A 25,795-nucleotide genomic window follows, 5' to 3' on the forward strand; every position below is an offset into this window, starting at 1 on the left:
CGAGAGAGAGAGAGAGCAAAATCCGTCATACTCAAGCTCGTATAATAATTATTATGTTTGATTTCACTTATAATGTTTGCGTGATCTCTGAATTTCCCCCGTCCCCAACCCGTCATGATTTTGGTGATATTATGTACTTCTTTTTTTGTTTTTACCTGTGTTAGGAGGTTAACAATGCATTTCTTCAAACGCGATATTTTGGCTACCGTGATTACTGCTGTGAAGTTTGAACCACTTTCGCTACGGCCTTTTTTCTATCAGTGCCATCAAATGATATTTATTTCGACATCAAACCAACAATGCAGCGGAAAAGCACAACACAACACAAACATTTTGCCCCAAGCCCATTTTTAAACCATGTCGCTAAGACATTTTTGTGAAGTATTTATGGCAAGCCTTTAAAACAGCGGCCAGCCCACTCTATTTCAAACTAAACACACACACACACACACACACACACACACACACACACACACACACACACAAAGAAACAGAAAAACAAACACACTTTACAGTTGTTTATATTTCATTCTTCGCTCACGACTCGTGAAGGGAGGGACATTAGAAAATATATAACTGACATTAGAAATCATCTAGTAAATTGCCAATTTTACAGATACATTTATTATGTAGATATGTTTCTTGATTAAAGAATATATTTGTTTTATAACAACTCGTTTTTGTTGTTGTGTTTTTTTTTTTAACTCTGTGACTGATTGGGTACTTTGAATAATTTGCAGTCTTTGTTTTTCCTTCGTTCTGCTTTTTTTTATTTTTTTTTTTTTATTTTTATTTTTTTTTTTATCTTGACAGCAGTGACACGAGCTCGCATAGTTTGAATATCCACAGGTGTGGTATGCAAGACGTGTGGATAACAGCCAACACTTAAAAAGACACTACGTTCAACAGAATCGGGGTTAACTTACACCACAGCGAATTTCCTAGCTAACACTTCTTAAGGTCAAAATGGCAAGAAAACCTTTCGAAATGCTGCATATCTTTAAAAATAAAAATTCACAATAACTGTGGCAGAATGTCACTGTTTCTTGGTGATGTGGTGAGCCGAGGTCTTCCACACACGGTGTCGTAGAGGCGTGTCACTGTTTCTTGGTGATGTGGTGAGCCGAGGTCTTCCACACACGGTGGCGTAGAGGCGTGTCACTGTTTCTTGGTGATGTGGTGAGCCGAGGTCTTCCACACACGGTGCCGTAGAGGCGTGTCACTGTTTCTTGGTGATGTGGTGAGCCGAGGTCTTCCACACACGGTGCCGCAGAGGCGTGTCACTGTTCCTTGGTAATGAGGTGAGCCAGTGTCTTCCACACGTGGTGCCGTGGCGGGGTGTCTCTGTGCACGTGCAATATGTTGCTCTCTGGCACCATGCGCAGCAGCAACTGCAGTGAGGGCATGGCGGGCAGGACACGCGGCTCTTCCAGGAAGACGACGATGACACGGTCCGGCATGGTGTCTGTGATGCTGCGCTGCGCCTGCTGAACCGTGAAGCCACACGCCCACTCATCCCGAGAGAGCTCTCGCGTGACGAGCAGCAACACCTGAAGACAGAAAATAAGTGTGGGTAAAATGATGTTAATATTGACGTGTTTCAAGCAAATAAATAAATGAATCAATCTTATTGGTCTGAAGACGACCAAAAGCTATCGAACCTACATCGTCAAGAATTCGGTTGTCCGAACGCCCCGGCTCGATTTTCAACCCACCTCAGAGCGTACTCTCGCTGACTCGAAATCGAATACTGCCCTACTTGCAGCCTGATTTTGAACAACCTTTAATTGTATTAAAGTATCATAAAAATAAATAAATAAAAATGTGGCACGTGAAATATTACCTTCCAGCTGTCGTCAATATGCTGCACGATGCTCTCAGCTCTCACAGACCCAGGCAGCTCCTCTCGGTCACGCAGCAAGAGACGCACGCCGTACTGCTCCTCCAGACACTCACGCAGCGTCACGCAGGCCACGTCACACTCTGCGTCAGAGTACACGACGTAAGCGTCACAGCGGAAGTGGTGACGTCTCGGCAGACGGTGACGGCGGATGGCTTTCCAAGCGTAACACACCTGGGTCCACGAGCGTACGGTGACAAACGCCACGACGATGGACAGGATCTGGAGAAGAAGAACAAAAGTCATTTAAAGGGATATCTTCTATTGAACTGCCAGTTTGGGAGGAATTTCTGGCGAATTTGACGAATCTTGAGTATCCACTGTATAATCTGGACGCAGAGGGCACAATTTGCTCGAAAACGTAGGGGAAGGGCCCCTAATATGGACCACCTTTTGTTTATTGCTGATAACTAGCTTGTTTTTTTGCGAAGAAGTTTCATTTTGTGGTTGGTAGTCCTTCTCTCTTAGTTTAAAAGTTAGGCCTAATTAAAGTGAAATAGCTTTGATAGACCTTCAGCAAAAATTAAATACAGAAAAAAATCACAAATGGTCCCTATTAGGAGCCTGGGCGCCCAATATGGACCAGTGAAGCGGCCTTCACGAATCACTGTAAAAAGCCCCCTATACTTCAAAATAACATGATATAACTTAGTGTGCAAGTCAGACAAATTCAAATATGCTTTAGATTGAGCTGTTTCGGGTTGATGAGAGCATTATTTGAAGCACACCAGGAAACTGAAGAAGCTTATCAAAAACAGAGTGAAAATAAGTGAAATTATCAACTTCCACAAAAAAAAGACTATTTGTTATATTTGTTTTAAATCTCGAGGGCTAGTTATAGGTTATTTTCAGCAAGCTTCTTAATGAATTAATTAAAATTGCCTTTAGTTTTTATTTTCTTCGATTTGTTGAAGGTGGTCCATATTAGGGGTCTCACACATACTTTGAGGTTTTGCTATTATTTTTTGTTTGCAGTAGAAACTCGGGGTACACACTGTTAAAATGTAACAAATACTGTCTTAGCTGTCATATATTATAGCCATTTTTGTGTTATGAAAGCTTTGGCTGTGGACAGAAACGAGTCCGTTTTAGGCGGCAAATTTAGAGTGAACGCTGCCAAAAGTGAAAAAAAGCGAAAAAGCCTAACGGTTTTGAGGTTTGTGTTTCTGCAACTGGTTTGACATGTGCAACTTATCCAGAGAGGGTGAATAAAGCGAATGAAATTGTTTTGAGCGCTCTAGCGCCGTTAGTTTGTCAGAACAGGAGGTGGTCCATATTAGGAGCCGGTCCATATTAGGAGCCTTTCCCCTACCACAAGTGTGGTCATTAATTAAATAAAAGTGAATGAATGCGCTTCATGGTGCTACTTCTCTCACGGTGTTGGAAACAAAACTCGGAAGTCGAGAAGCGCCGCCGGGCGGCAAAACCGCTAGCGCCCTCTATGACGAGGCCGCCTTGCAACAAGCAGCTAGGATTCCATTCTTACGGCTGCGGTGCGGCTCCGGCTCCGGCGACGGCATCCGGCTCTGGCGAGAAAAACGCATCGTCGTGAACCGTATATAACGGCGACGTCGTCCGGATATGTTCTCTTCCCGCCAATGCCGCCATGGCCCAATGCCGCCATGGCCCATGGCTCCACATTCAATGTGGAGAATGTGAATAACGGCTGCCACATTATAATATATTTAATATGCCACATTCAATGTGACATTGGTCTCGTCTCATACAAAATACCAGACGGCGTCCGGCGACGGCAGTCCAGAAAGCTACATGGAGCTTTCTTGAAAAAACGCACGCACGCCGGGCCGTCGCCGTCGCCGTCGCCGTACCGCACCCGTGTGAATGGGGTCATCCCTTCTTTCATCAATGTTTTTCAAATTGCCGTCGCCGCTGCCGTCGCCGGAGCCGCACCGCAGCCGTAAGAATGGAATCCTAGCTTAACGTATACAAACAAGAGAAGTAACGCAGATGAAGTAACCCAACTCAATCATCACAAAAAAGGCTTCTTCTTTGTCTGTTCTACGACATTTAGTGAAGCTTTTAAAACACGTTTCCTTTTGCAAAGTGATGGCAGAAATAATATAAGATGTTTGGTGGCTTGTTGACAGACCAGCTTTTTTTGTTGGTCCAAGCAACAAACATTATGCATGCGTATCGCATGCGTATCGCATGCGTGAAAGCGTGCGTATCGCATGCGTGAAACGCATGCGATACGCATACGATTCTGTAACTTTTGTTTCGTGCGATACGCATGCGTCTTTTGCTCGGATATCGAGCGTGACACGCACCTCTAACGCAGGTCTACCGCATGCGTATCGCATGCGTATTCCATTCGTATTCCGGATTGTTTATGCTCTTTATAAAGCAGGTTTTTAGCTGCTCATATTTTCAGGCACTCTGACAACAACACTCACTCAAACCATGCAAGCAGAAACTCAAAAACAAATTGTTTCATCAAAATATTATGTTATTCAACAATTTTTATAAACATTCACAATCTTAGTGAAAATGCGTAATTAAATTTAGATACACTTACTGGGGCGGGGATGTAGCTCAGTCGGTAGCGCGCTGGATTTGTATCCAGTTGGCCGCTGTCAGCGTGAGTTCGTCCCCACGTTCGGCGAGAGATTTATTTATCAGAGTCAACTTTGTGTGCAGACTCTCCTCGGTGTCCGAACACCCCCGTGTGTACACGCAAGCACAAGACCAAGTGCGCACGAAAAAGATCCTGTAATCCATGTCAGAGTTCGGTGTGTTATAGAAACACGAAAATACCCAGCATGTTTCCTCCTAAATGGCGGGGTAAAAAACGGTCATACACGTAAAATTCCACTCGTGCAAAAAACACGAGTGTACGTAGCAGTTTCAGCCCACGAACGCAGAAGAAGAAGAAGAAGATACACTTACTTAGTTACAACTAAAATTATGAATCATATTCTACCTAGGCTTTACATTTTGAATTTGATGGCATTTTGACACATTTAACATTTTTGATTAGGACAAATATAATAAGAAACCCTTTGCGTATTAAAGAAATAGTCACATTTGTTTTAAAATACAAAACCATGTAATGCTGATCAATTAGTGATTTTGTTTGTTGGTTCATGGGCTGAAACTCCCACGTCTTTTACGTGTATGACCGTTTTTACCCCGCCATTTAGGCAGCCATACGCCGCTTTCGGAGGAAGCATGCTGGGTATTTTCGTGTTTCTATAACCCACCGAACTCTGACATGGATTACAGGATCTTTTTCGTGCGCACTTGGTCTTGTGCTTGCGTGTCCACACGGGGGTGTTCGGACACCGAGGAGAGTCTGCATACAAAGGTAACTCTGAGAAATAAACCTCTCGCCGAACGTGTGGACGAACTCACGCTGACAGCGGCCAACTGGATACAAATCCAGCGCGCTACCGACTGAGCTACATTCCCGCCCCATCAATTAGTGATAATTATCAACACTCAGAATACAATTTGTATTCACAATGCTGCGACTTTTCGGCTATCTCTGAATATATATGCAGCGAAAGGCAATGTGTTTAGTAAGGACTCCCAGTGCCGTGCTGACGTCCTCGGTGATCCATCACCAGGCATAAACAAGTGATGCGCCTTCCCTTCCTTCAAAAGATGAGACTCGATCTGCTTGGCTGCATTTGCTACCTCTCCTCTGCAGCCCAGGTCCAACAGAGTTTCCCTGAAACTAACAACAATTTATCAAATCATTAGTTAGTGTACATAGTCTGAAGCCACCTGAACACACGACAGCCATTTTCCTTCAGTTCTCCCCTTATTTATACTATAGGTACATGTTTTTAATTTATTTACACTCATCCTCATGGTACTGAAAAAGTGCCATGAAAGGCAGAAAATAAGAAATAGAAAGTCAAACAGAATGAGGCAGAGCGATGTTAAGATATCAAATAACCAAAGGGAAGTAATCGCTCAATGCATACAACATGTGTAATAGAGTAAGCGAGAGTTGTACGGAACCTTTTCTCCTGGCACCTGAGAGAATAACAAGCATTGAAATGAACAAGCGACTTTCATCCTCAAAAAAGAATGATCACCGCAAGCTCATATGCTCATCATTCTCCAAGGCACTCCAACTAACACCTACGTACAGTCATATACAAGAACCAGCTTTTATTCTCGACTGGACTTAGTCCTTAGATCAAGACTGGTTTTAAACAGAACAAATTCAATGTTCATTTCAATGCTTGTTATTCTCTCAGGTGCCAGGAGAAAAGGTTCCGTACAACTCTCGCTTACTCTATTACACATGTCATTGAGCGATTACTTCCCTTTGGTTATTTGATAAGAAATAGAAAATAAGGAGCTCAATATTAGCTGATTCTTCAAAGCTTCCTTCACATACAAAGTAACACACACATGAATACAAACACAAAGCCTGTATTACAACATAAGATAAAAATCAGGGACACATAATTCAGAAAACTTCCATAACACAAACATTTAAACCAGGAATGATGACACAAAGTGCTTTCCAAGAGTGTTATTTGTGACTGATCATGCCAAAACATCTTGACAGTACAGGCAAATACTGTGAAACTTATCTTACAGGCAGCTAATTGCACAGTGGAACCTTGTATTGAAGAAACTAGCTTTCCAAGTTTTCAGTTCACAATGTAATTATGTCTGAAAACAATTCCATTTAAAGATGGTTTCTCTCATAAGACGTGATCTGCTTTCAGTATATTTTTGTGTTAATAGTCAAGATCTTTGAAAGGTAGGTTCCATTGTACCCACAAACGAAACAAGTGTAAAACACAAACACTCACCAGTAATATTATTTGAGATTGATTTGTGAAACTCTACAGCAAGGGAACACATGGAATGTATGTGGCTGCCAGGGCTCTGAGTCTGACTTTCCTTGTTTCAGTGTCTCTCATTTGTGTTGACAGCATCGATTAGCAGCACCTTGATAAGCTACACAAAAGAAAAGAACATTGTCAATAAATAATATCTTTTTACATCAGTTTTTTTACATGTAAGTTCACGGATAAATCTAAAGTGCATTTCAGAGCCGTGTTCATCCCAGACACAGAGGACAATCAGCCAGTTAAACCTGCATGAATTCAAAATATATGTGGGTCAATATGTTCACAACAACGCATTGGTATGACCAGGTTAGCAGATAAACACAGCACTGGACCATTGTAAATGCAGGACTTGAAGTTCAATGGGTCCACTGAAAAAGAGATTGTGCACTTTGAAAAATCATAAACCTGGTATACTGGTAACCTTCGTGATAACAATCCTCTCCCTGTATGAATTCAGTTAAATTGAGTTTAAATAATACTTGTCCTAACTAACATTTTTGATAATGTGATATGGAGTTTATCAATCACAGTCATTTTGAGTCAGAACTTCAACCCTGAAAATTACTGACTACAAAGACATTCATTGATTCAAATTTCAGCAAAATATATCATATTTTGGCTTGTATGTCATGTAACTCTGAAAAGTGAAAGCATAAATTACTGAAGTTTCATTCACACACACACACACACACACACACACACACACACACACACACACACACACACACACACACCCACCCACAGTGACACATACACATAAACACACACAAAAACATTCATCATCAAAGGAAGCCTTAATCATACCTTTGCAGAACAGAAACAGCCAAGATCAATTCCCAATAGGAAACATGGTCCGAATGGTCAGCCGCTGTGTACTGGAAACATAATTGGCCACACTGTTACTTATTTTATATGTAACTCAGAATTACTCAGATAATTCCACAACTTACTAACATCACATAAAAAACACACACAAGCCACATTATGAGTCTGTATGGTTAAAGCATGGAATAGATTATAGAGGCAACAAAAAACCTAAGTACACATATACCTATATATATATATATATATATATATATATATGCCGTTCTTCAGAAGTGTTCAAATTAGAACATAAAGCCCCCAAAACCATCAGATACACACATTTTTACACAAAAAAGTAACAGAAAGCCAGAGTGATCTTTGAAATTTAAACTGCACACACAGCACAAAACACATACACTGTGTACATGAATAATAAAGAGGCAACTGACCTTTTCCAATTCAAGACAGCTGTGAGTGTGATGTTTCCATTGTGGGTGTCTCATCTCAAGGTGTGACATGTTACAACAGGATCCAGCTGGTATGCATCTGTAATAATTCAAATATCCTGCATACATCAGTATGCACTGTGCAACACAAACACATTTTATTTAAAACTCTAAGCATCGCTGTTTAAATTATAATTTGAGTCTTATGACACAGTAAAACACACACCACTAACTATATATGCAGTGGAAAAAAAACCACAAAAAATACCATTGAAGCTCGATCAGTAAATGAAATGATTTCTTTTTTGCTTGTGCGCTGAATTCCAAAGAATTTGAACTTGAGTGTAAAGTTAAAAATAACATACTACTAGACCTATACTATTTTTCATTCTTGCTCTACTTCACATCAGTGAGCAAACTACTTTGAATTTGATCGACCAGTTTGGGTCACAAATAAGCAAACACACTTATGGCATTTCCAATACCCGGGAAAATAATATCTACTCGATTCTTAACTCGACTAGAACAGCAAAATACAATGCGCCCCATTCAATGCACATATTAACACTCAACAGTTTAGAAGTTCAACTTCAACTTGTTCAAGGATAAAAAAAAAAAACACACACCAAGAAATGTAGGTTGTTGGAAAGCTTGTTATTGACAAAACAATACATTCCAGTCACAGATATTTCGACCCAGCTGTCTTTTCAGTGCACAGATAAACAAATATTAATTCAACAGTAAAAGACTGACCCTTTCATTGTTTCAATTCGCATCACCAAACATTGACAGACTGAGGCTGATCGAAGCACAGGCGAAGGTGTCGTTCTCTGGACCACTACTTCCATAGAAAGACTACAAGGTTTGACACTCAGCTTCGAGCCTTGCTCCACTAACTTCAGAAAAAAATATGCAAAAAATAATTGCCAATGTCAAGAATCTTTGTAACTTTACATATGCCGTGATAAATGAATGTTCTAACTAGCTGTACCTTTTATATTTAGCTGCCTGTCCGCTGCATGTTTTTAAACCGTATTTTGTGCGACCAAACGTGTCTGCCAACGGCATACCACTTAGACCCTGTGAGTAGGATGCCCGTCTATGTCCGAGGAGATAGTAGTTCGATGCGATCATTGGTTAATAACCGGATATTCGATGATTATTTTCATTGGTCGACTGAAATCGTCTGCATCGCTTCCGTTCATGGCTGTTGTTATTCCGTTGTTATGCAACGAAAATGGCAGAGGCCAACGTTATCGAAGCAGCTCTTGGGGGGCACAATTTTTGTGTGTTAGGCCAAGCCGGCACAGGAAAATCTACGTTAACTAAAAAGTTAAAATGTCTTATGGAAAAAGCAGGGAAAAAAGTCCGCATCACAGCGACAACAGGCATTGCAGCCAGTCAACTGAGCGGCACCACAATCCACAAATTCGCTGGTATTATGGATGGCCGTTTCAGTGACAATGATATCATTAGTCGTGTCATGCATGATGCGGACTGCACAGAAACACGACTAAGAATTTTGAACACTGATTGCGTGATAATTGATGAAATTTCCATGCTTTCACAAAAAATGTTCCTGCAGCTGGAAAAACTTTTCCGCAACATCCGTTTTAGACCAATGAGCACTGGTATGCATATTCGGTGCGGATGCATAATTGCTTGCAACCTACAGGGTGGTGGTTTGCAAACGAACATTCGTCCAAATGATGGTTAAAAACAACCTGCAGATGACGGAAGCTGAAAATTAAAGGTACATACAGTTAAAACAATCATTCAACTGTATTTATTTGACCTCACACATACTGTAGGAAGAGACAAACCGTCTTGAACAAATAAATTGTCCGCAGGAAGCGACTCCAAGAACACAGACGACTCGAAGCTGAGTGTCAAACCTTGTAGTCTTTCTATGGAAGTAGTGGTCTAGTGAACAGAGAACGACACCTTCGCCTGTGATCGAAGGTCAACTTCACGAAACAATTAGATCTAACTTGGCTTAAAACGGCGCCTCTGCACTTACCAAACCTTGATACGCGGTGCAGTGAACAGAATGCTTCGATACTATGCCTGCAAATACTTTCTTAAATAATGAAAACGTCAAAAATAGTGAAGAAACTTACCTGTCAAGCATTCTTGTCGTCCGCTGATTTGTGTTGACCGTTTATCGGAAATGCGGGCTTGTTAAGGAACGAAAACAGAGTTGTTTCCCCTCGTAATAGCAGACGACATTGTCACTGCAATGCTGCTTTTACACTGATTCTGTTCTTTAAACGCAGTTTTGACCTTTGTAAGTGTTCTCTCACGTACACTGCATGCTACCTTTTAAATGCAGATCTATAGATTGTGAATTCTAGAGATAGTCATCTACAGCAGGGGCGGACGAGGGGGGGGTTTCTGGGGTTTCCGGAACCCCCCCCCCCCCAGCCAAAAAATAAAAAATAAAATATATTTTTGGGGGGGTTGACGGTTTCAATTTTGGGGGTATTAATCAGTGACAAAATCTGCTGCCCGAAACTGGTAATGATCATCCTCAGAATGCACCAGATTGCACCATTTTGCATCCTTTTTTTCAAAATGTTCCGGGGGGGCATGACCCCCCTAGCAAGCTCGGCGCTTCGCGCCTTCACACCCATATCTTCACAATATACTTTTGGAAACCCCCCCCATAAAATGAACTGATCCGCCCCTGTACAGGCAAAACCAGTCGTGAGATAAGATTTCGAAAAACCGGAAGTGAAGATGTCGGAGCAAAATGTTTCGAAAAGAAATTAGCGCTTATAAAATATAAACATGAGTTTGAGTTTTCTGTGGGATCATCATCGATTTTCTTTCATTTTTTTAACTGAGAATTTGGCTTTTCTTTAATTTAAAAAGATTCAGAGGGACTGTGAGCTAAAAGATTGCACAGGGCATCGTCGCCAACAGTAATGACGTCAAATCTTGGACCTAATATGGAGGTCCAAGGTCAAATGCAATATAGCGTCATAAAAAGCATGCGTATCGCATGCGAGACGAGTTACAAAATCGTATGCGTATCGCATGCGTTTTCACGCATGAAAGCATGTCGCATTCACGTATGCGATACGCACTCGACTCGAGTGCAGAAATCCGTGTTCGATTTTGTGCATGCGTGACGCGCTCGATTCGAGTGCAGAAATTCGTGCCGAGTGTTTTACGCATGCGATCCGAGGGTGCAATGTTTGCTGGGAGGGGACCATATCGTCTTTTGTTTATCTTTATCGACCAAGGCGGAAGGCCGCGGTTGATAAATATGAGGCAAAAGGCGATATGCTCCCCGAGGACCAACAACAAAATGCTGGTCTGACAACAAGCCACCAAACATCGTTTTTGTCATCATTTTGGTTGTGCAACAAAATGCACAATAACCCACAGGGAGACGAATTTTTAGAATCCAACTCCGGGCCACAAAGCATCGTCACAGTAGCACGAGATAACACGTCAAACTTGTATGTAACGTCAAACGTAGCTTGTTGACGCTTTTCTTCCAGTCTGAAAATGTACAGAGCTGCGATCATACCTGTGAGTTCAGTAAGTGTTGAGCATATTTCTTTTCTTTTAAGTGTTTATGACTTTTCGTTGTGGATTTTGCGATTACAGAGATAAGTTGCAAATTGACCATGAGTCGCCGCGGTAATTATCAACATTGATTGGGTCTTTGAGAGTGAATGCTTGCAATCGTTGTCCTCGGAAACACAAATCCAAAGCCGCGATGGTTCCACACATCAAACAATCAGCCTGATTGGCTTTTACTTTGACAATCCACGTTTCACCTGAAAGCTCAAACCCATTCACCACCTCGATTTATTGCATGGGGAACATGAGATTTATTTCCCAGGTGTTTGTGAATGAAAACTCGTGAAAATGATGACAACATTATTTGTAACGCAGAACCCCATAGTATATATAACTATGGAAGCGATCTGTTGGCTTTTGTCCTCATGTATTATCCCTTTAATGCCCGTTTGCGTTCAACCTGTCTTTCTACTAACGAGATGCTGAAGAAGCATCAGATGATTGAACCTGCAGCAAAATGCACATAGACAGAGTGCCATATAGCCTACCTTTGAACATGTCAGGTTTAGGTTCAGGAATGCCAATTCGTTACAATTACGCTACATTCAATTTTGATATTTTGCACAAGGAATGGGGGGGGGGGGGGGGGGCTTTCAAAATGATGCTGCAGAAGGTTTAACTGAAGAATGACTAAAAAGGGAAAGCATGCTGTTGACGAGTAGGCTCAAGGTGTAATGTTCTCTTTTTTATTCCCTATCTGTGATTAAAAATATACTCAGTCTCGCTTACCTGCAAGAGAAAGGCAGAAAGGGCGATACCAAAGATCTGAACTCCCACACAGCGCCGCCAGTGACTCATCCACTGCGCCATCACGCGCTCCGTGCTGGTGATCTCCCCTGATCCCGTGGTGCACGTGTAGTTAGCTTCGCGTCCTTCGCCATCAAGCGACACGGAGGTGTGCCACAGCCACTTCACCATGTCCAGGTCGTAGCAGGCGCATTCCAGTGCATTTCCGAAGAGTTTCAGACTAAAAAAAAATGTTTTAAAGTGAACACTGAGGACACATAGCAAGCTCGGGCATCTTTCGTGTGCTTTTTTCATTCGCTTTTTTTTTTAATCGTTTCTTGAAACCAAAGTCACGAACATTCAGTACTAGGGCATGTTCGTTTGTTTAGTTTACAACGGCCACCCGATCCTAATCACGGGTTTGCTTCATACCTCCCAATCTGTTGACATGAGAAAAAGAACAGAATTTGGGGCTGTACGTCTGTTTGTTTGTTTGCTTAACGCCCAGCCGACCACGAAGGGCCATATCAGGGCGGTGCTGCTTTGACATTTAACGTGCGCAACACACAAGACAGAAGTCGCAGCACAGGCTTCGTGTCTCACCCAGTCACATTATTCTGACACCGGACCAACCAGTCCTAGCACTAACCCCATAATGCCAGACGCCAGGCGGAGCAGCCACTAGATTGCCAATTTTAAAGTCTTAGAGGTATGACCCGGCCGGGGTTCGAACCCACGACCTCCCGATCACGGGGCGGACGCCTTACCACTAGGCCAACCGTGCCGGTGGCTGTACGTCCTCACAGGGAAGTTCCTATTGAGGACATGTTTGTGGTGATATGCTGGCTATTGTCATGTGGGAGAGCTGAACTTTTACTTCAGGCCCGTGGTGGCTACCCAGAAAATATATGTATTTGAGACAGTGACAAAAGGTCAGGTGTCATGTCTACTGTCCCGAATGACACACGATTGCTGACATTTCACCATTGCCAAAAGAATAAACAAATAAGAAATAGGTAGAAAATGAATGTGAAAACTGACTTTAATTGGTGATCAGTATGTTCTATACCACTAACAAATAATCTACTTACACATAGCTGTTTGGCAAATGTATGTTGCATGGGACACACTGACATAAAAGTGGAAGATGTTTTTCCCTCTAGAGAAACTACATATCAAGTTACACTTTTTGTGCTCTTCCATTCCAGTTGGCAATCAATTGTTAACGCATGCTATTAGAAAAAATAGAACGAAAACAGATTAGATAGAATGAAAAATGTACTGGTTATGTCATTTGGGACATACTGACATGAAAACGTCACCTTTTGTCATTGTCTCATTTGTCTACATTTTGATATTCCCAAATGTTTTATTTTGTCATTGCATCGATTTAAAATGTATTGGTCATGATCAAGAAAACATGAAGATTTTGTGTGAGTTTTTTTCCATTGTATTCAATCTAAAGAGTTCTCCAATAAAAACGAGACAATGAAATAGCGATCACAAACGGAACAACTGATAGGTGGATTCTTTCTTTCGTTCATAATGTCTCTCCTTAACTTCTGTCCTTGAAGGTCATTTACTGTGTTTATCTATCTGTCTTTCTGTCAGTCCGCTTCTCTCTCTCTCTCTCTCTCTCTCTCTCTCTCTCTCTCTCTCTCTCTCTCTCTCTCTCTCTCTCTCTCTCTCTCTCTCAGTACCTGAATGCATGGCGACCAGCCAACCTGTCCAACGAGGACCGTTCTGATGACGTCAGAGTGGTGAGAAAGTTGTGTGAAAGGTCCAACACCTTCAGATCTCCATGGTTATCCACATTTACGGGAACCCTCTGGAAACGGTTGTAGGAAAAGTCCAGTTTACTCAGGCGTACCTGTGCTCTTAGCATTTCAGGATCCGCAAACTGTAGGTTGTTCCGTGACAGGTCCAAAACCTCCAACTGGTCCAGGTTTTGAAACAAACGCCAACCGCGTGACAAGAAGAAATGTGGATTTATTCCAAGATTGGATAAGCCGAGCTGCTTCAAGCTGTCCAGATAATCGAACATTTTCTCGCTGATATTGTAGCAGTAATTTCCATTGACATTTAAAGTTTTCAAGTTTTTCAGACCATACAAAGTGGCATAGCAGTTCGCGAGCCCCAAATAAGAAAAGTCTAATGCCTCTACCTTTGTAGCAGACGAGAATGTGACATTGACTGGCAATGGGTTGATGTGTGGAAAGAGAGACGAAATGTTGAGGTAGGTCAGATGTGGTAGAGGAATATTCAACACAAGAGAAGACAGGTGGTGAGAATGAAGAACGAGCTCATCCTTGCAATGCAAGTCTTGGCTCACCAAACACTGTGCGTCTCCAATGGAAAATGTCTTCTGATCTTGCATTGACAATGAGCGCAACGACCCTTTCGACATGATCAGTTTTAAAATAGCAGAAAGATCACCCCTAAGTCTGTTTCGTGATAGGTCTACGTGTTCAATACAGTCCATGAAAGGAGTGTTTCGAACAGTCAGAGCGTTGCCGGCTACTCTTTGAAGGCTACAGTGAGCCATTGACACACTTAAAACACAAATATTTCGGAGATATCTCGCTGAATGGCTGTCAATGACGTGCAAAAACTCCAAATGATCCCCCACGTCCACTAAGGCTATCTGGGTCATATTCTGGAACTGAAGGCCGTACAGAGACTGGAGCACTTTGTTTGGTGTCAGCCAGTGACCTTGCAGCACCCACAGTCGTTTCAACGAAGGCAGTTCACAAAATGCACACAGTTCTATGTCGTTCATGCGACAGTCATGAAAATGAAGAAACACCAATGACGAGTTCTTAAACCCCTCCAGCGAGTTGTTGGCCAAATGACGAATTTTGCAGTTTTCGCTGAGATGTAAGGTGTGGATATTACGAAGAGCTGCAAAGTCCTGCCCAAAGTGCACATCGTAGAACGTGTCGATGGTCAGAGACGTCAGAGAGACCAGGTCGTTGAACACGTTTTCAGGGTACTCTCCGATCGGGCTGTCGTCGTTGTGTTCAAGATGCAGAACCTGAAGTTTGCCCAGCGAGGCAAAGACCCGAGGGGGGAACACTGATGGTATGAGACTCAGCTGATTGTGTGACAAGTCCAGGTTGATCAGATTGTTCAGCCCTGTCATGGCGCCAGCCTCCAGTCTCTCCACGCGGTTGGACCCCACCTCGAGCCACGTGAGTTGAGTCAGGTGTGAGAAGGTGTCGTTGTGCAAAACCTGAAGGTAATTGTGGCCAAGGTCCAGGTGACGTAGGTGAGCCAGACCCTGGAAGACGTCCTTCTCCAGGGTCTTCAGGTTGTTGTGGTCAAGCTTCAGCACCTCCAGATTCGGAACATTGGCAAAGATCGATGTGGAAAAGGCATTCAGGTTGTTAATGCTCAGATCTAAACTACGCAGTTCCTGGAGTCCTAGGAAAGACTGTTGGTCTAGAGTCTGCAGAACGTTGTGACTCATATTCAAATGACGTAACTGGGTAAGGCGCGAAAACGAACTGCCATGTAAGACATACAATCTGTTGAAACTAAAGTCGAGTGAAGTGGCGTCGTGGAAATCCAAGGTAGGCATTGACTTGAGATTCAAATGACTGCAGTCCACAACAGTTCTGTTGTTGTCGTCATGCTGAACTAGGCAGGACAAAGTATCAGTGGAAACAATGTGTGCTACAAATATAGCTACCCAGGTGAAGAGGTTGGTTATATTCATTGTGGATGAACTTTCCTGGACCACGACTCAGTCGAACAGTGGAAGGTTTACTGCTTCCAGATTACTGTTTTCAACGCGAGATCAGAAAATGTAGAGTACATGTACATTTTTCCCCACTTTTACCAGCCTTTTAGCATATCACTAACTCATGTCCCTAATAGGAACATTTTCTGTGAGGACGTAAAGGATACCCTAGTTAGTTTAGTAGAGTACACAGCTCTGTGTTACCGTTTCTGGTGAGAACTCTAGGCTGGTGTCTGGGGTACATAATGTTTGGTTTAAATTGTGCGTTTGCCCTTTCTGACGCGAGACACTCGCAGAAAATGTATACATGTATTATTACCCTAGTAAAACCTTATCGTGCTGTTGAACACACCTGCAGCTATAGATACGTACAGGGGAAAGTACGTACTACGGGACACATGTAACTGATAGGACAAACCTCCACAGGTACCCGCTCTCTGCCACTGCAATTGGCTTTGTCACAGCTCTGCCAATCGTGAGAAGACTTTTTTTTTCGTTAGGAAGGACACTTGTCTTACTGGACTTTGTCTGACATCTTCAGAAGTAGTCTTTATGCCTTGCTTCTGAACACATCATTTGACAGAAGCGTCGGCATTCAGGGAAAACATAACAGATGGTCACAAGTTATTGTTGTTGTTGTTGTTGTTGTTAACAGATATAATGGTCACAAGTTATTGTTGTTGTTGTTGTTGTTAACAGATGGTCACAAGTTATTGTTGTTGTTGTTGTTGTTGTTGTTGTTCGTCGTCGTCGTCACCGATTTGCAGCTTCCCTTGGCTGTATTGCGTCGTTGGATATACTTGCTATAGGGCTGCGCTGTTGCGACTGAAACAGAGAATGGTGACATGGAAATAATGCTTCCAGAACGGGAATACAGTTCCGTTGACTTGTTAACAACGACAATAACAGATGTGTTTCTTATCTCTAGCACTAAGTATGCTAACTACACACTTGTACAGCTTGAAATGAAACAGAGAGATATGACGACGGAACCTAGGGAGAGGTTAGACATTGTGTGATGACAGATGAACTCGCAGTCAGCAAACCCCCCGCGGGTTAGGGGGAAGAATTTACCCGATGCTCCCCAGCATGTCGTAAGAGGCGACTAACGGATTCTGTTTCTCCTTTTACCCTTGTTAACTGTTTCTTGTATAGAATATAGTCAATTTTTGTAAAGATTTTAGTCAAGCAGTATGTAAGAAATGTTAAGTCCTTTGTACTGGAAACTTGCATTCTCCCAGTAAGGTCATATATTGTACTACGTTGCAAGCCCCTGGAGCAAAGTTTTGATTAGTGCTTTTGTGAACAAGAAACAATTGACAAGTGGCTCTATCCCATCTCCCCCCTTTCCCCGTCGCGATATAACCTTCGTGGTTGAAAACGACGTTAAACACCAAATAAAGAAAGAAAGAAAGTAGTCAGCAAAAAGGAATTCCACAGGCAAAGAAAGCGTTGGGGGTTTCCCCCTCCTTTTTACATTCAGTCAATATTTGACTTGATGGTTTGTTGAGGGTGGAGACCAAATGTTTGACTGGATATCACAGGAGCTTGTATTAGAGCGGCGGTCGATCGAAAATGTCTACTCCTTCATCCTTTCGGTAGGTTTTCTTTCACAGACTTGTTATAGCCCTATTAATTGATGACTTCCTTTTTGCGTGTCATTAAAAGTTGAGGGGGCTCGTTGGTTTGTCTGCCCTTCCGGTACGTGTCATTGACTGAATTATGGCTAATCACGCTTCGGTGTTCTTGTTTACCTTTCTTCTTCGTTCCTGGTGCAATGTAAGCCTACACTTCTCGCTTTGCGGCCTTGAACAATTCTAATTTTCAATTGCATGTTTTGAATACGCACCACTCCAGTCTTCCGCTTCGCATATATATATAGCTGGACTGGGTGGCCGAGTGGTAACGCACTTGCGCTCGGAATCGAGAGGTTGCGTGTTCGACCCTGGGTCAGGCCGCTATTTTCTCCCCCCTTTCCTAACCTAGGTGGTGGGTTCAAGTGCTATTCTTTCGGATGAGACGAAAAACCGAGGTCCCTTCCTGTACACTACATTGGGGTGTGCACGTTAAAGATCCCACGATTGACAAAAGGGTCTTTCCTGGCAAAATTGTACAGGCATAGATAAAAATTGTCCACCAAATACCCGTGTGACTTGGAATAACAGGCCGTAAAAAGTAAATATTCGCCGTAATGGCTTGAGATTTACTGGCCGATGTGAATGCGTGATGTATTGTGTAAAAAATTCCATCTCACACGGCAGAAATTAATATGTAAATCGCCGTGAGCTCTTGTGAGAAGGGGCGATAAATAAATGTCCATTATTATTATTATTATAGCATGACTGACAAAACACACGACAACACAATTAGATAGCCAGAGGAAATTGTTGCTGTGCTTCTGTCGATGATAATTAACCAAAAATCAGTGACTAAGAAGTAAAAGCGCAGGTTCCATTTTTAGCAAAGAATGTATTTTATTATTTATTTTATTATTTTTTTTATTTTATAGAATACTAGCAAGGACTATCCGGCTTCGCCCAGCTCTCACTGGGATACAACCAAATACGTACCCGTGCCTATTTAAACACAACAATGTAAGAGGGAGAAAAAAACATCTCCTGCTCAGATGCAACAAAATACGTTCCTACTTACACATGAAGGTGGAAGGTAAAAATAAATGACATTAAATACAAAAATGTATCCCGCTTCTTCTTCTTGGCGTTCGCAGAGGTTACACAATCAGTCCAGCACTGGTGATAAATGTTGTCGTTTTCTCCAACTCCTGTCGACTGCCGTATAGTTTGGTCTGCAAGGGAGTTGGTGACGGCCACACTTCTTTTCGTTCCTCATCTAGTAAGGATGTATCCCGCTAATATACGAAAGAAAAACGTTCAACCAAATACCTACCTATAGTGACAAAAGAAAAAGACAACCGATGAATTTAAAATTAACAAAAAAAGTAATCCGACCTGGCATTGAACCTGTTAGGAAACGCTACCGTTGCTGAGCTTTGGTTCAGTTTTGTGTGTTGCATGTAGTTGACTTATTTGTACTTTGTGGGAAAGTACCGATATTATATTTTGTAAACACACTATTTATGCTTGGACGAGAATGCAGGTGAACTTTCTAGTCCTGTCAAAACAAGTTGTTTACCATGCTGTTTTAGTCGTGAGTTCGTGGCGTTCGTTCGGATTAAGTGTGTCGGCGCTTTTGATGTACGTCAGAGAGAATGTCGCTAGTTTAGTCCATGCACGGCTCGTATAATGTAGTTGTATCGTGTTCGGTCTGGAATATTCTCGAGATTGAGTATTTACTATATATGCCAGCGCGATTTGAATGTTAAAAAAGCTTCTATTTGAGTTCTGCTACGTTGTGCAGTTGTATGTATTGAATGCTGAATAAATCCTCGAACTCAATTTGACGAGTTGTTTTCTGCTGCTGCGAAGACGGGCGACGTAGAATAAAAGAACACAACTATACGACATTTGAGAACTTGTGGCAATCTCAAGTGTCGTGTAACAATTGGGGGCCAAGCCAAGGATCTACGTTTAACGCCAAGGGTTTTCCAGCAACAAGGACCAGTGTCAAGACAGTCACAGGAGGTAGCCATCAATCGGGTGTATCCTGAGGGATCAGTATTGAGACTACGGAACCGTGGATTCGGTGTGACTGGTGAAGAGTTTGGTAATCGCCGCAGCTCGGTACGGTGAGCGACGCCGGAGTGTATCGGGATTACAGAGGTTAGCTGCCGTTTGGACGAGACGGACTTCGTCGCGGAGCTAGTGCATTAATACTACGAAATACGACTGAGGTACGTCGTGTACGTATCGTGAGCAGAGTGCGCCGTCACGTTAGACGAGGAGGGTGGCAGCCTGCGTCTACGAAGGTGAACAGCGACGAGAGAAGCATCGGAGGTGCAGTAGAGACTGTGTTCTTTTAGAAGACTACATTCGTCTACGTTCGTGGCTGTGAAAGAATACAGACGAACGCACCGGAAAAGACCAGAATGGCTGAGTTCTGGGCAAAAGGAGTTGAACTGGGACTGAAAGGCAAGCAGCTGACGGAGTTCGTCGAGTCCCAGACACAACTGCTAGCGCAGCGTGAAGAAAGACAAGCGCAGCGTGAGCGTGAAGAAAGACAAGCGCAGCGTGAGCGAGAAGAAAAAGAAAGACAAGCGCAGCGTGAGCGTGAAGAAAGACAAGCGCAGCGTGAGCGTGAAGAAAGAGAAGCACAGCGTGAAGAAAGGCAAATGGAGCTGAAACGCGTAGAGCTCCAGATAGAAATGGAGACGAAGCGCTTAGAGCTTCAGACAGAAATGGTGCGTGTTCAAAATGAGCAAGCGGCACCACGCCAAAGAGATAACCAGCAGCAAATGCTACACAGGGCACCGAAACTTCCAGCATTCGCTGACGGGAAGGACCAGATCGACTGCTACCTTGCAAGATTCGAGAGGTTCGCCGAGAGTGCTAGATGGCAGCGCGACGACTGGGCGATTCAACTCAGCGCACATTTGACTGGGGCAGCACTTGAGGTCTACACTAGACTTTCAAATGATGACGCCAGAGACTATGATGTACTGAAGGAAGCTCTGTTGCGTTGCTACAACTTCACTGAAAGGGGCTACCGTCAACGCTTCCGCGAATGCCAGCCATTGTCTGGAGAGACACCGAGCCAGTTTGTGGAGCGCCTGTCGTCATACCTGCAGAAGTGGGTGGAGTTATCAGGTGAAGAGCAGTCATACGAGAGTCTGCGGGACTTGATCGTGAAGGAGCAGTTCCTTAATGCCTGCCCGAAGGACCTGGCGACCCGCTTGGAAGAGCAAAAACTGCGGGGTTTGAAGGACATTACTGATGCTGCTGAGCGTTATCTCATTGCTCATGGAAGGACCCTGGGGACGTCAAAGTCATCGAAACCTTTCCAGAAGAGCGGGAACCAGGGAAACCAACCTGCCAAGGGACAAACTGAGTCCGCACCATCATCCAATGAAGGGCAGAACATAACGTGTTTCCATTGCAATGCCAAGGGTCACCGAGTCGCCAACTGTCCCCAAAAGAAAAATAACGGACATGTCAATGACAAAGCGCAAGAACATCGACGGAGATATTACGACAACAAGAGGCAAACGAGTGGCTCGAACCAACAAGTATGTGCGAGCAGCGTCATACTCCCAAGGGCTGCCGAGCAAGTGGATACACCATCGGACGTGGAAGAATGTATATCTGATGGCCAGCTTCTACTCGCCAATGGCAGGTCAATCTCTGTCGTCGCCAGCGCAGCTGTGTCAGTGTCGAACATGCCCGTGTCGAAGGGATTTGTTGAGAAGCAGGAAGTGACTGTTCTCAGAGATTCGGGCTGCAATGGAGTCATTGTCAAAGAGGATCTGGTGCCAACAGAGAAGTTCACTGGTGACTTCAAGTGGACGCTCATGGCTGACAGCAAATGCGTGAGGGCACCAGTGGCAAAGATCCAGATAGATACTCCATACTTCACCGGAGAAGTTGAGGCCGTCTGCCTGAAGAAGCCCTTGTACGATCTACTAATTGGGAACATTGGGGGTGCGAGACGTCCTGATGACCCTGATTTCGAATGGAGAATGGGCTCAGCTCAGCCTGCTGCTGAGGAGGAAGACCCACTGCCATTCGCGAATGAAGATATCAGCGAACTGTTACGAGATGACAGAGCAACTGTGCATCGCCGCGACCAGCCGCAGGTTGTAAGCGCTGTGACGACCAGAGCCCAGGCGAAGAAGGACAAAACAACTACGCCACTCAGGGTCACCAACAGTTCTGCAACTGCTGTCGTGGACAGGGATCGGCTGATTCAGCTACAGGAAGCTGATTCGACCTTAACAAAGTACAGGAGTCGTCCTGCCAAGGAGATGACTAAGGGCGAAGGCACTGTGCAATTTGAAGTGAAGGCCAAGATTCTGTACAGAGTGTTCCAGCACGCGAGAGTCAACGGTGGGAAGTCATTACGTCAAGTTCTGGTGCCTCAACCACTTAGGCGCCAGGTGATGGAGGTGGCCCACGACTCTATTATGGGAGGTCACCTGGGGGTCAAGAAGACATCGGACAGAATCCAGGCTGCGTTTTACTGGCCAGGACTGCATGCAGATGTGACTCAATTCTGTCGATCGTGCGATATTTGCCAGGAAACCATACCTCGAGGAAGGGTCCCGAAAGTACCGTTGCAGAAGATGCCTTTGATCGACCGACCTTTCAAGAGGGTGGCCATTGACCTCATCGGCGAGATCAAACCGCCAAGTGAAGCGGGTCATCGTTGGGTACTGACCCTGGTAGACTATGCAACCAGGTACCCAGAAGCCGTGCCTCTGAAGAAAATTGACACAGAGACTGTTGCCGAGGCACTTGTGGACATTTTCATGCGAGAGAAAACTTGAGAAAGTCTCAGGATAGTGGAAAGCACTACTACGACCGCAAAGCCGTAAACAGGAAGTTTACACCAGGTAACAAAGTGCTGATACTGCTTCCCACTGATCACAACAAACTACTGATGCAGTGGAAAGGCCCATACGAGGTTGAGGCCGTGGTAGGGATCAACGACTACAAGGTGAATGTCGGCAAGAAGTCCAAGATCTACCACGCTAACCTCCTGAAACTGTATGTGGAGAGACCTCCGGAAGCAGTACAGGTCGCAGCAATGGTGGAAGAACCAGCCGAACTAGACGAGTTCGACGGTGAGGAACTACTGGAGTTGGGAGACCTCCACAAGAAAGAGGGAGTGGATGACGTCAAGTTAGGACCTGACCTGACAGAAGACCAGCAGAAGGAGCTGCATGATTTTATGGGCGACTTCACCCATAGGTTCTCTGATGTTCCAGGCTCTACGTCCTTGGTCGAACATGAAGTCCACCTCACATCTGACGTTCCTGTTCGCTCAAAACCATACCCTATCCCGTTTCAGGCTCGGGAATCCTTGAAGAAGGACATCGACAGCATGTTGAAGATGGGGGTCATCCGTGAATCATCATCCCCTTACTCATCTCCCGTTGTTGTTGTCAAGAAGAAAGACGGTACAAACAGGGTATGCATTGACTTCAGGAAAGTGAATAAGATCACCGTGTTTGACCCTGAACCAATGCCGACGGCGGCTGATCTGTTCCGACGGTTGACTGGCAGTAAGATCTTCTCAAAGATCGATCTCAGCAAGGGATATTGGCAGATTCCTGTGCGCGAAGAGGACATACCAAAGACCGCCTTTGCAACTCCAGACGGAACGTATGAGTGCCTGCGGATGCCTTTTGGCATGGTGAACAGTGGTGCTACCCTTAAGAGGGGAATGCGAAAAATGCTCAAAGGAATGAAGAATGTTGTGTACTACTGGGATGATCTGCTAGTCCACACGGAGACCTTTGCGGAGCATCTGGAGACTTTGAGGGAACTGTTTTCCCGCCTGACAAAAGCTAATCTGACCGTGAGACCCAGCAAGTGCATTTTGGGGACCGACAACGTTGACTTCATAGGTCATTCACTGAAGGAAGGTCAAAAGGGGCTTTTGTTGGAAAACGTCACCAAGATCCTCAATGCGCCACGTCCTGAAACCAAGAAGCAGGTGCGATCCTTCCTTGGATTGGCTGGGTACTACAGAGAGTTCATTCCAAACTTCGCCGCCATAACGGCGCCTTTGTCGGACATGACCCGAAAAGGATGCCCCAACCGAATACTCTGGGGACCAGCTCAGGAGAAGGCATACCAGACCGTGCGCGACCTGATGTCACGAGACCCGGTGCTACGCCTTCCTGATACTGCCAAAGAGTTCATCTTGCGTACAGACGCATCGGACGAAGGGATCGGCGCCATGCTTATGCAAGAGCATGGAGGTAAACCGTTTCCGGTCAGCTATGCCAGCAAGAAGCTGTCAGGAGCCGAGAAGAACTACTCGACCATGGAGAAAGAGTGTTTAGCCATCGTGTGGGGAATCAAGAAATTTGAACTCTACCTCCAAGGGGTGAAATTCGTGCTTCAGACTGATCACAAACCCCTCACCTACCTGAACTCTGCAAAGTTTGTAAATAATCGTATCATGAGGTGGGTGATGTACTTGCAGAACTTTGATATGCGAGTGGAATCGATCAAGGGTTCAGACAATGTTGGAGCAGATTTTCTCAGCCGAGTATGTGAGTAAAACTGTGTTCATTCTCCAACAGACTAATGTACATACCTGGATTTTAATCTGTTATGTATACATAATATGTGTACAGGTAGCGTTTCAATGATTGAAAGAAATTAGGTAAATTTCTTCTGGTGTTGGGGGTAATGTTAGGAAACGCTACCGTTGCTGAGCTTTGGTTCAGTTTTGTGTGTTGCATGTAGTTGACTTATTTGTACTTTGTGGGAAAGTACCGATATTATATTTTGTAAACACAATATTTATGCTTGGACGAGAATGCAGGTGAACTTTCTAGTCCTGTCAAAACAAGTTGTTTACCATGCTGTTTTAGTCGTGAGTTCGTGGCGTTCGTTCGGATTAAGTGTGTCGGCGCTTTTGATGTACGTCAGAGAGAATGTCGCTAGTTTAGTCCATGCACGGCTCGTATAATGTAGTTGTATCGTGTTCGGTCTGGAATATTCTCGAGATTGAGTATTTACTATATATGCCAGCGCGATTTGAATGTTAAAAAAGCTTCTATTTGAGTTCTGCTACGTTGTGCAGTTGTATGTATTGAATGCTGAATAAATCCTCGAACTCAATTTGACGAGTTGTTTTCTGCTGCTGCGAAGACGGGCGACGTAGAATAAAAGAACACAACTATACGACATTTGAGAACTTGTGGCAATCTCAAGTGTCGTGTAACAGAACCACACCGCTTTAGAGCACGGAATCATCACACTGAACCACAAAGATCGTTGGCAAAAAGAGGGACATTGGAAATATAAAACGTAACGCAGGAATCTCCAACCGATGCATGATAGAGCTTCGATGGAAAACTTTCGTGATCGATATGTTCTATTAAAAATCAACATTTTGTGACCTATATCGTGCTATATAACCTGACCATCAGTGGCATGAACGCACACACAAATTAAATTTAGGAACGATTCGTTCAGAAATGGCCGCTTCCATAATATTATAGTGTCAATGCAATTATTGCAGACACACACACACACACACACACACACACACACACACACACACACACACAGAGAATGATCCAATAAATAGGGCCTACTTGTCATTCTGTCTGTCTGAGACAATTTTGTTTGTATTGCTTTTGTTGAGATTTATAAACACAGTTCCGCGTAGGTTTTTGCAACTGTGAATACATGTATAACGAAAATGAACGTCGGTGGGTGTTTAAACAGTAATAAACACCCAGAAAACACTTTCTGCTTATGATCTTCGCTCGATGTTTCTTGGGTTGGCCTTTATCGCTAGTCTCCTGCATTTCTGTCTTGTGAAAACTGGGAAAGACATTTTTAAAGAAGAAAACAACCTAAAGGTCCATCAGGAAGAAGAACAGTTTATTCTCAGGAAACAAATATTTTGTAGAAAAAAAAGCCTGAGAAAGTCCGAGTTCGTTTCAAAGATGGCTTTTTAGTTTCTGTGTATTTTAAGACAAGCTTTCAACAATAGCGGTACCTGAACTTGGCACTGTCGTCGTGGAAATTATCGCTGCCATACCCGAACCAGAAGAGTAGAGAAGGAACAGCTAGGTCGACTTAAGGGTAAATCAACAGCTACCAGGAAGGTGAGAACGTACACGGTCCAAAACCCCTCGCGTCAG

At 43.8% G+C, this 25,795-nt stretch overlaps 2 protein-coding genes across 6 annotated transcripts in view; one reads left to right on the forward strand and one right to left on the reverse strand.

Moving 5' to 3' along the window:
• LOC138982834 (PDZ domain-containing protein 7-like) overlaps positions 1-673 on the forward strand; it is a 53,805-nt gene extending 53,132 nt beyond the window's left edge. For both annotated transcript variants that reach the window (XM_070356191.1, XM_070356190.1), the window contains one exon: positions 1-673. This exon is cut by the window's left edge and continues 2,470 nt beyond it. The gene's annotated coding sequence lies outside the window, so the exon portion shown is untranslated.
• LOC138982835 (toll-like receptor 3) lies at positions 506-25,795 on the reverse strand. 4 transcript variants are annotated; one of them, XM_070356193.1, is made up of 6 exons: positions 24,871-25,107; positions 18,703-19,031; positions 16,469-16,875; positions 12,312-12,549; positions 1,844-2,122; positions 506-1,550 (listed from the first exon to the last, which is right to left on the reverse strand). In XM_070356193.1, exons 4-6 carry the CDS (start codon positions 12,498-12,500, stop codon positions 1,281-1,283), a joined length of 738 nt encoding a protein of 245 aa, XP_070212294.1. In that variant the 5' UTR covers positions 12,501-12,549; positions 16,469-16,875; positions 18,703-19,031; positions 24,871-25,107; the 3' UTR covers positions 506-1,280. The 4 variants fall into 4 exon arrangements, with proteins under 4 accessions (XP_070212294.1, XP_070212295.1, XP_070212296.1 ...); XM_070356194.1 differs by lacking the exons at positions 18,703-19,031; positions 24,871-25,107 and adding an exon at positions 25,651-25,795; XM_070356195.1 differs by lacking the exons at positions 18,703-19,031; positions 24,871-25,107 and having other exon boundaries at positions 16,469-17,024.

This window comes from Littorina saxatilis, linkage group LG12, assembly GCF_037325665.1.
Source record: "Littorina saxatilis isolate snail1 linkage group LG12, US_GU_Lsax_2.0, whole genome shotgun sequence".
Classification (NCBI taxonomy): domain Eukaryota; kingdom Metazoa; phylum Mollusca; class Gastropoda; order Littorinimorpha; family Littorinidae; genus Littorina; species Littorina saxatilis.

Coding starts and splice junctions, on each gene's coding strand:
- LOC138982835 (XM_070356192.1), bottom strand. CDS start 16,026: ATGAATATAACCAACCTCTTCACCTGGGTAGCTATATTTGTAGCACAC. Junction 12,550..14,008: donor GCTGGTCGCCATGCATTCAG/GTACTGAGAGAG, acceptor ATTTTTTTTTAG/TCTGAAACTCTTCGGAAATG. Junction 2,123..12,311: donor TTTCTGCCTTTCTCTTGCAG/GTAAGCGAGACT, acceptor CTTCTTCTCCAG/ATCCTGTCCATCGTCGTGGC.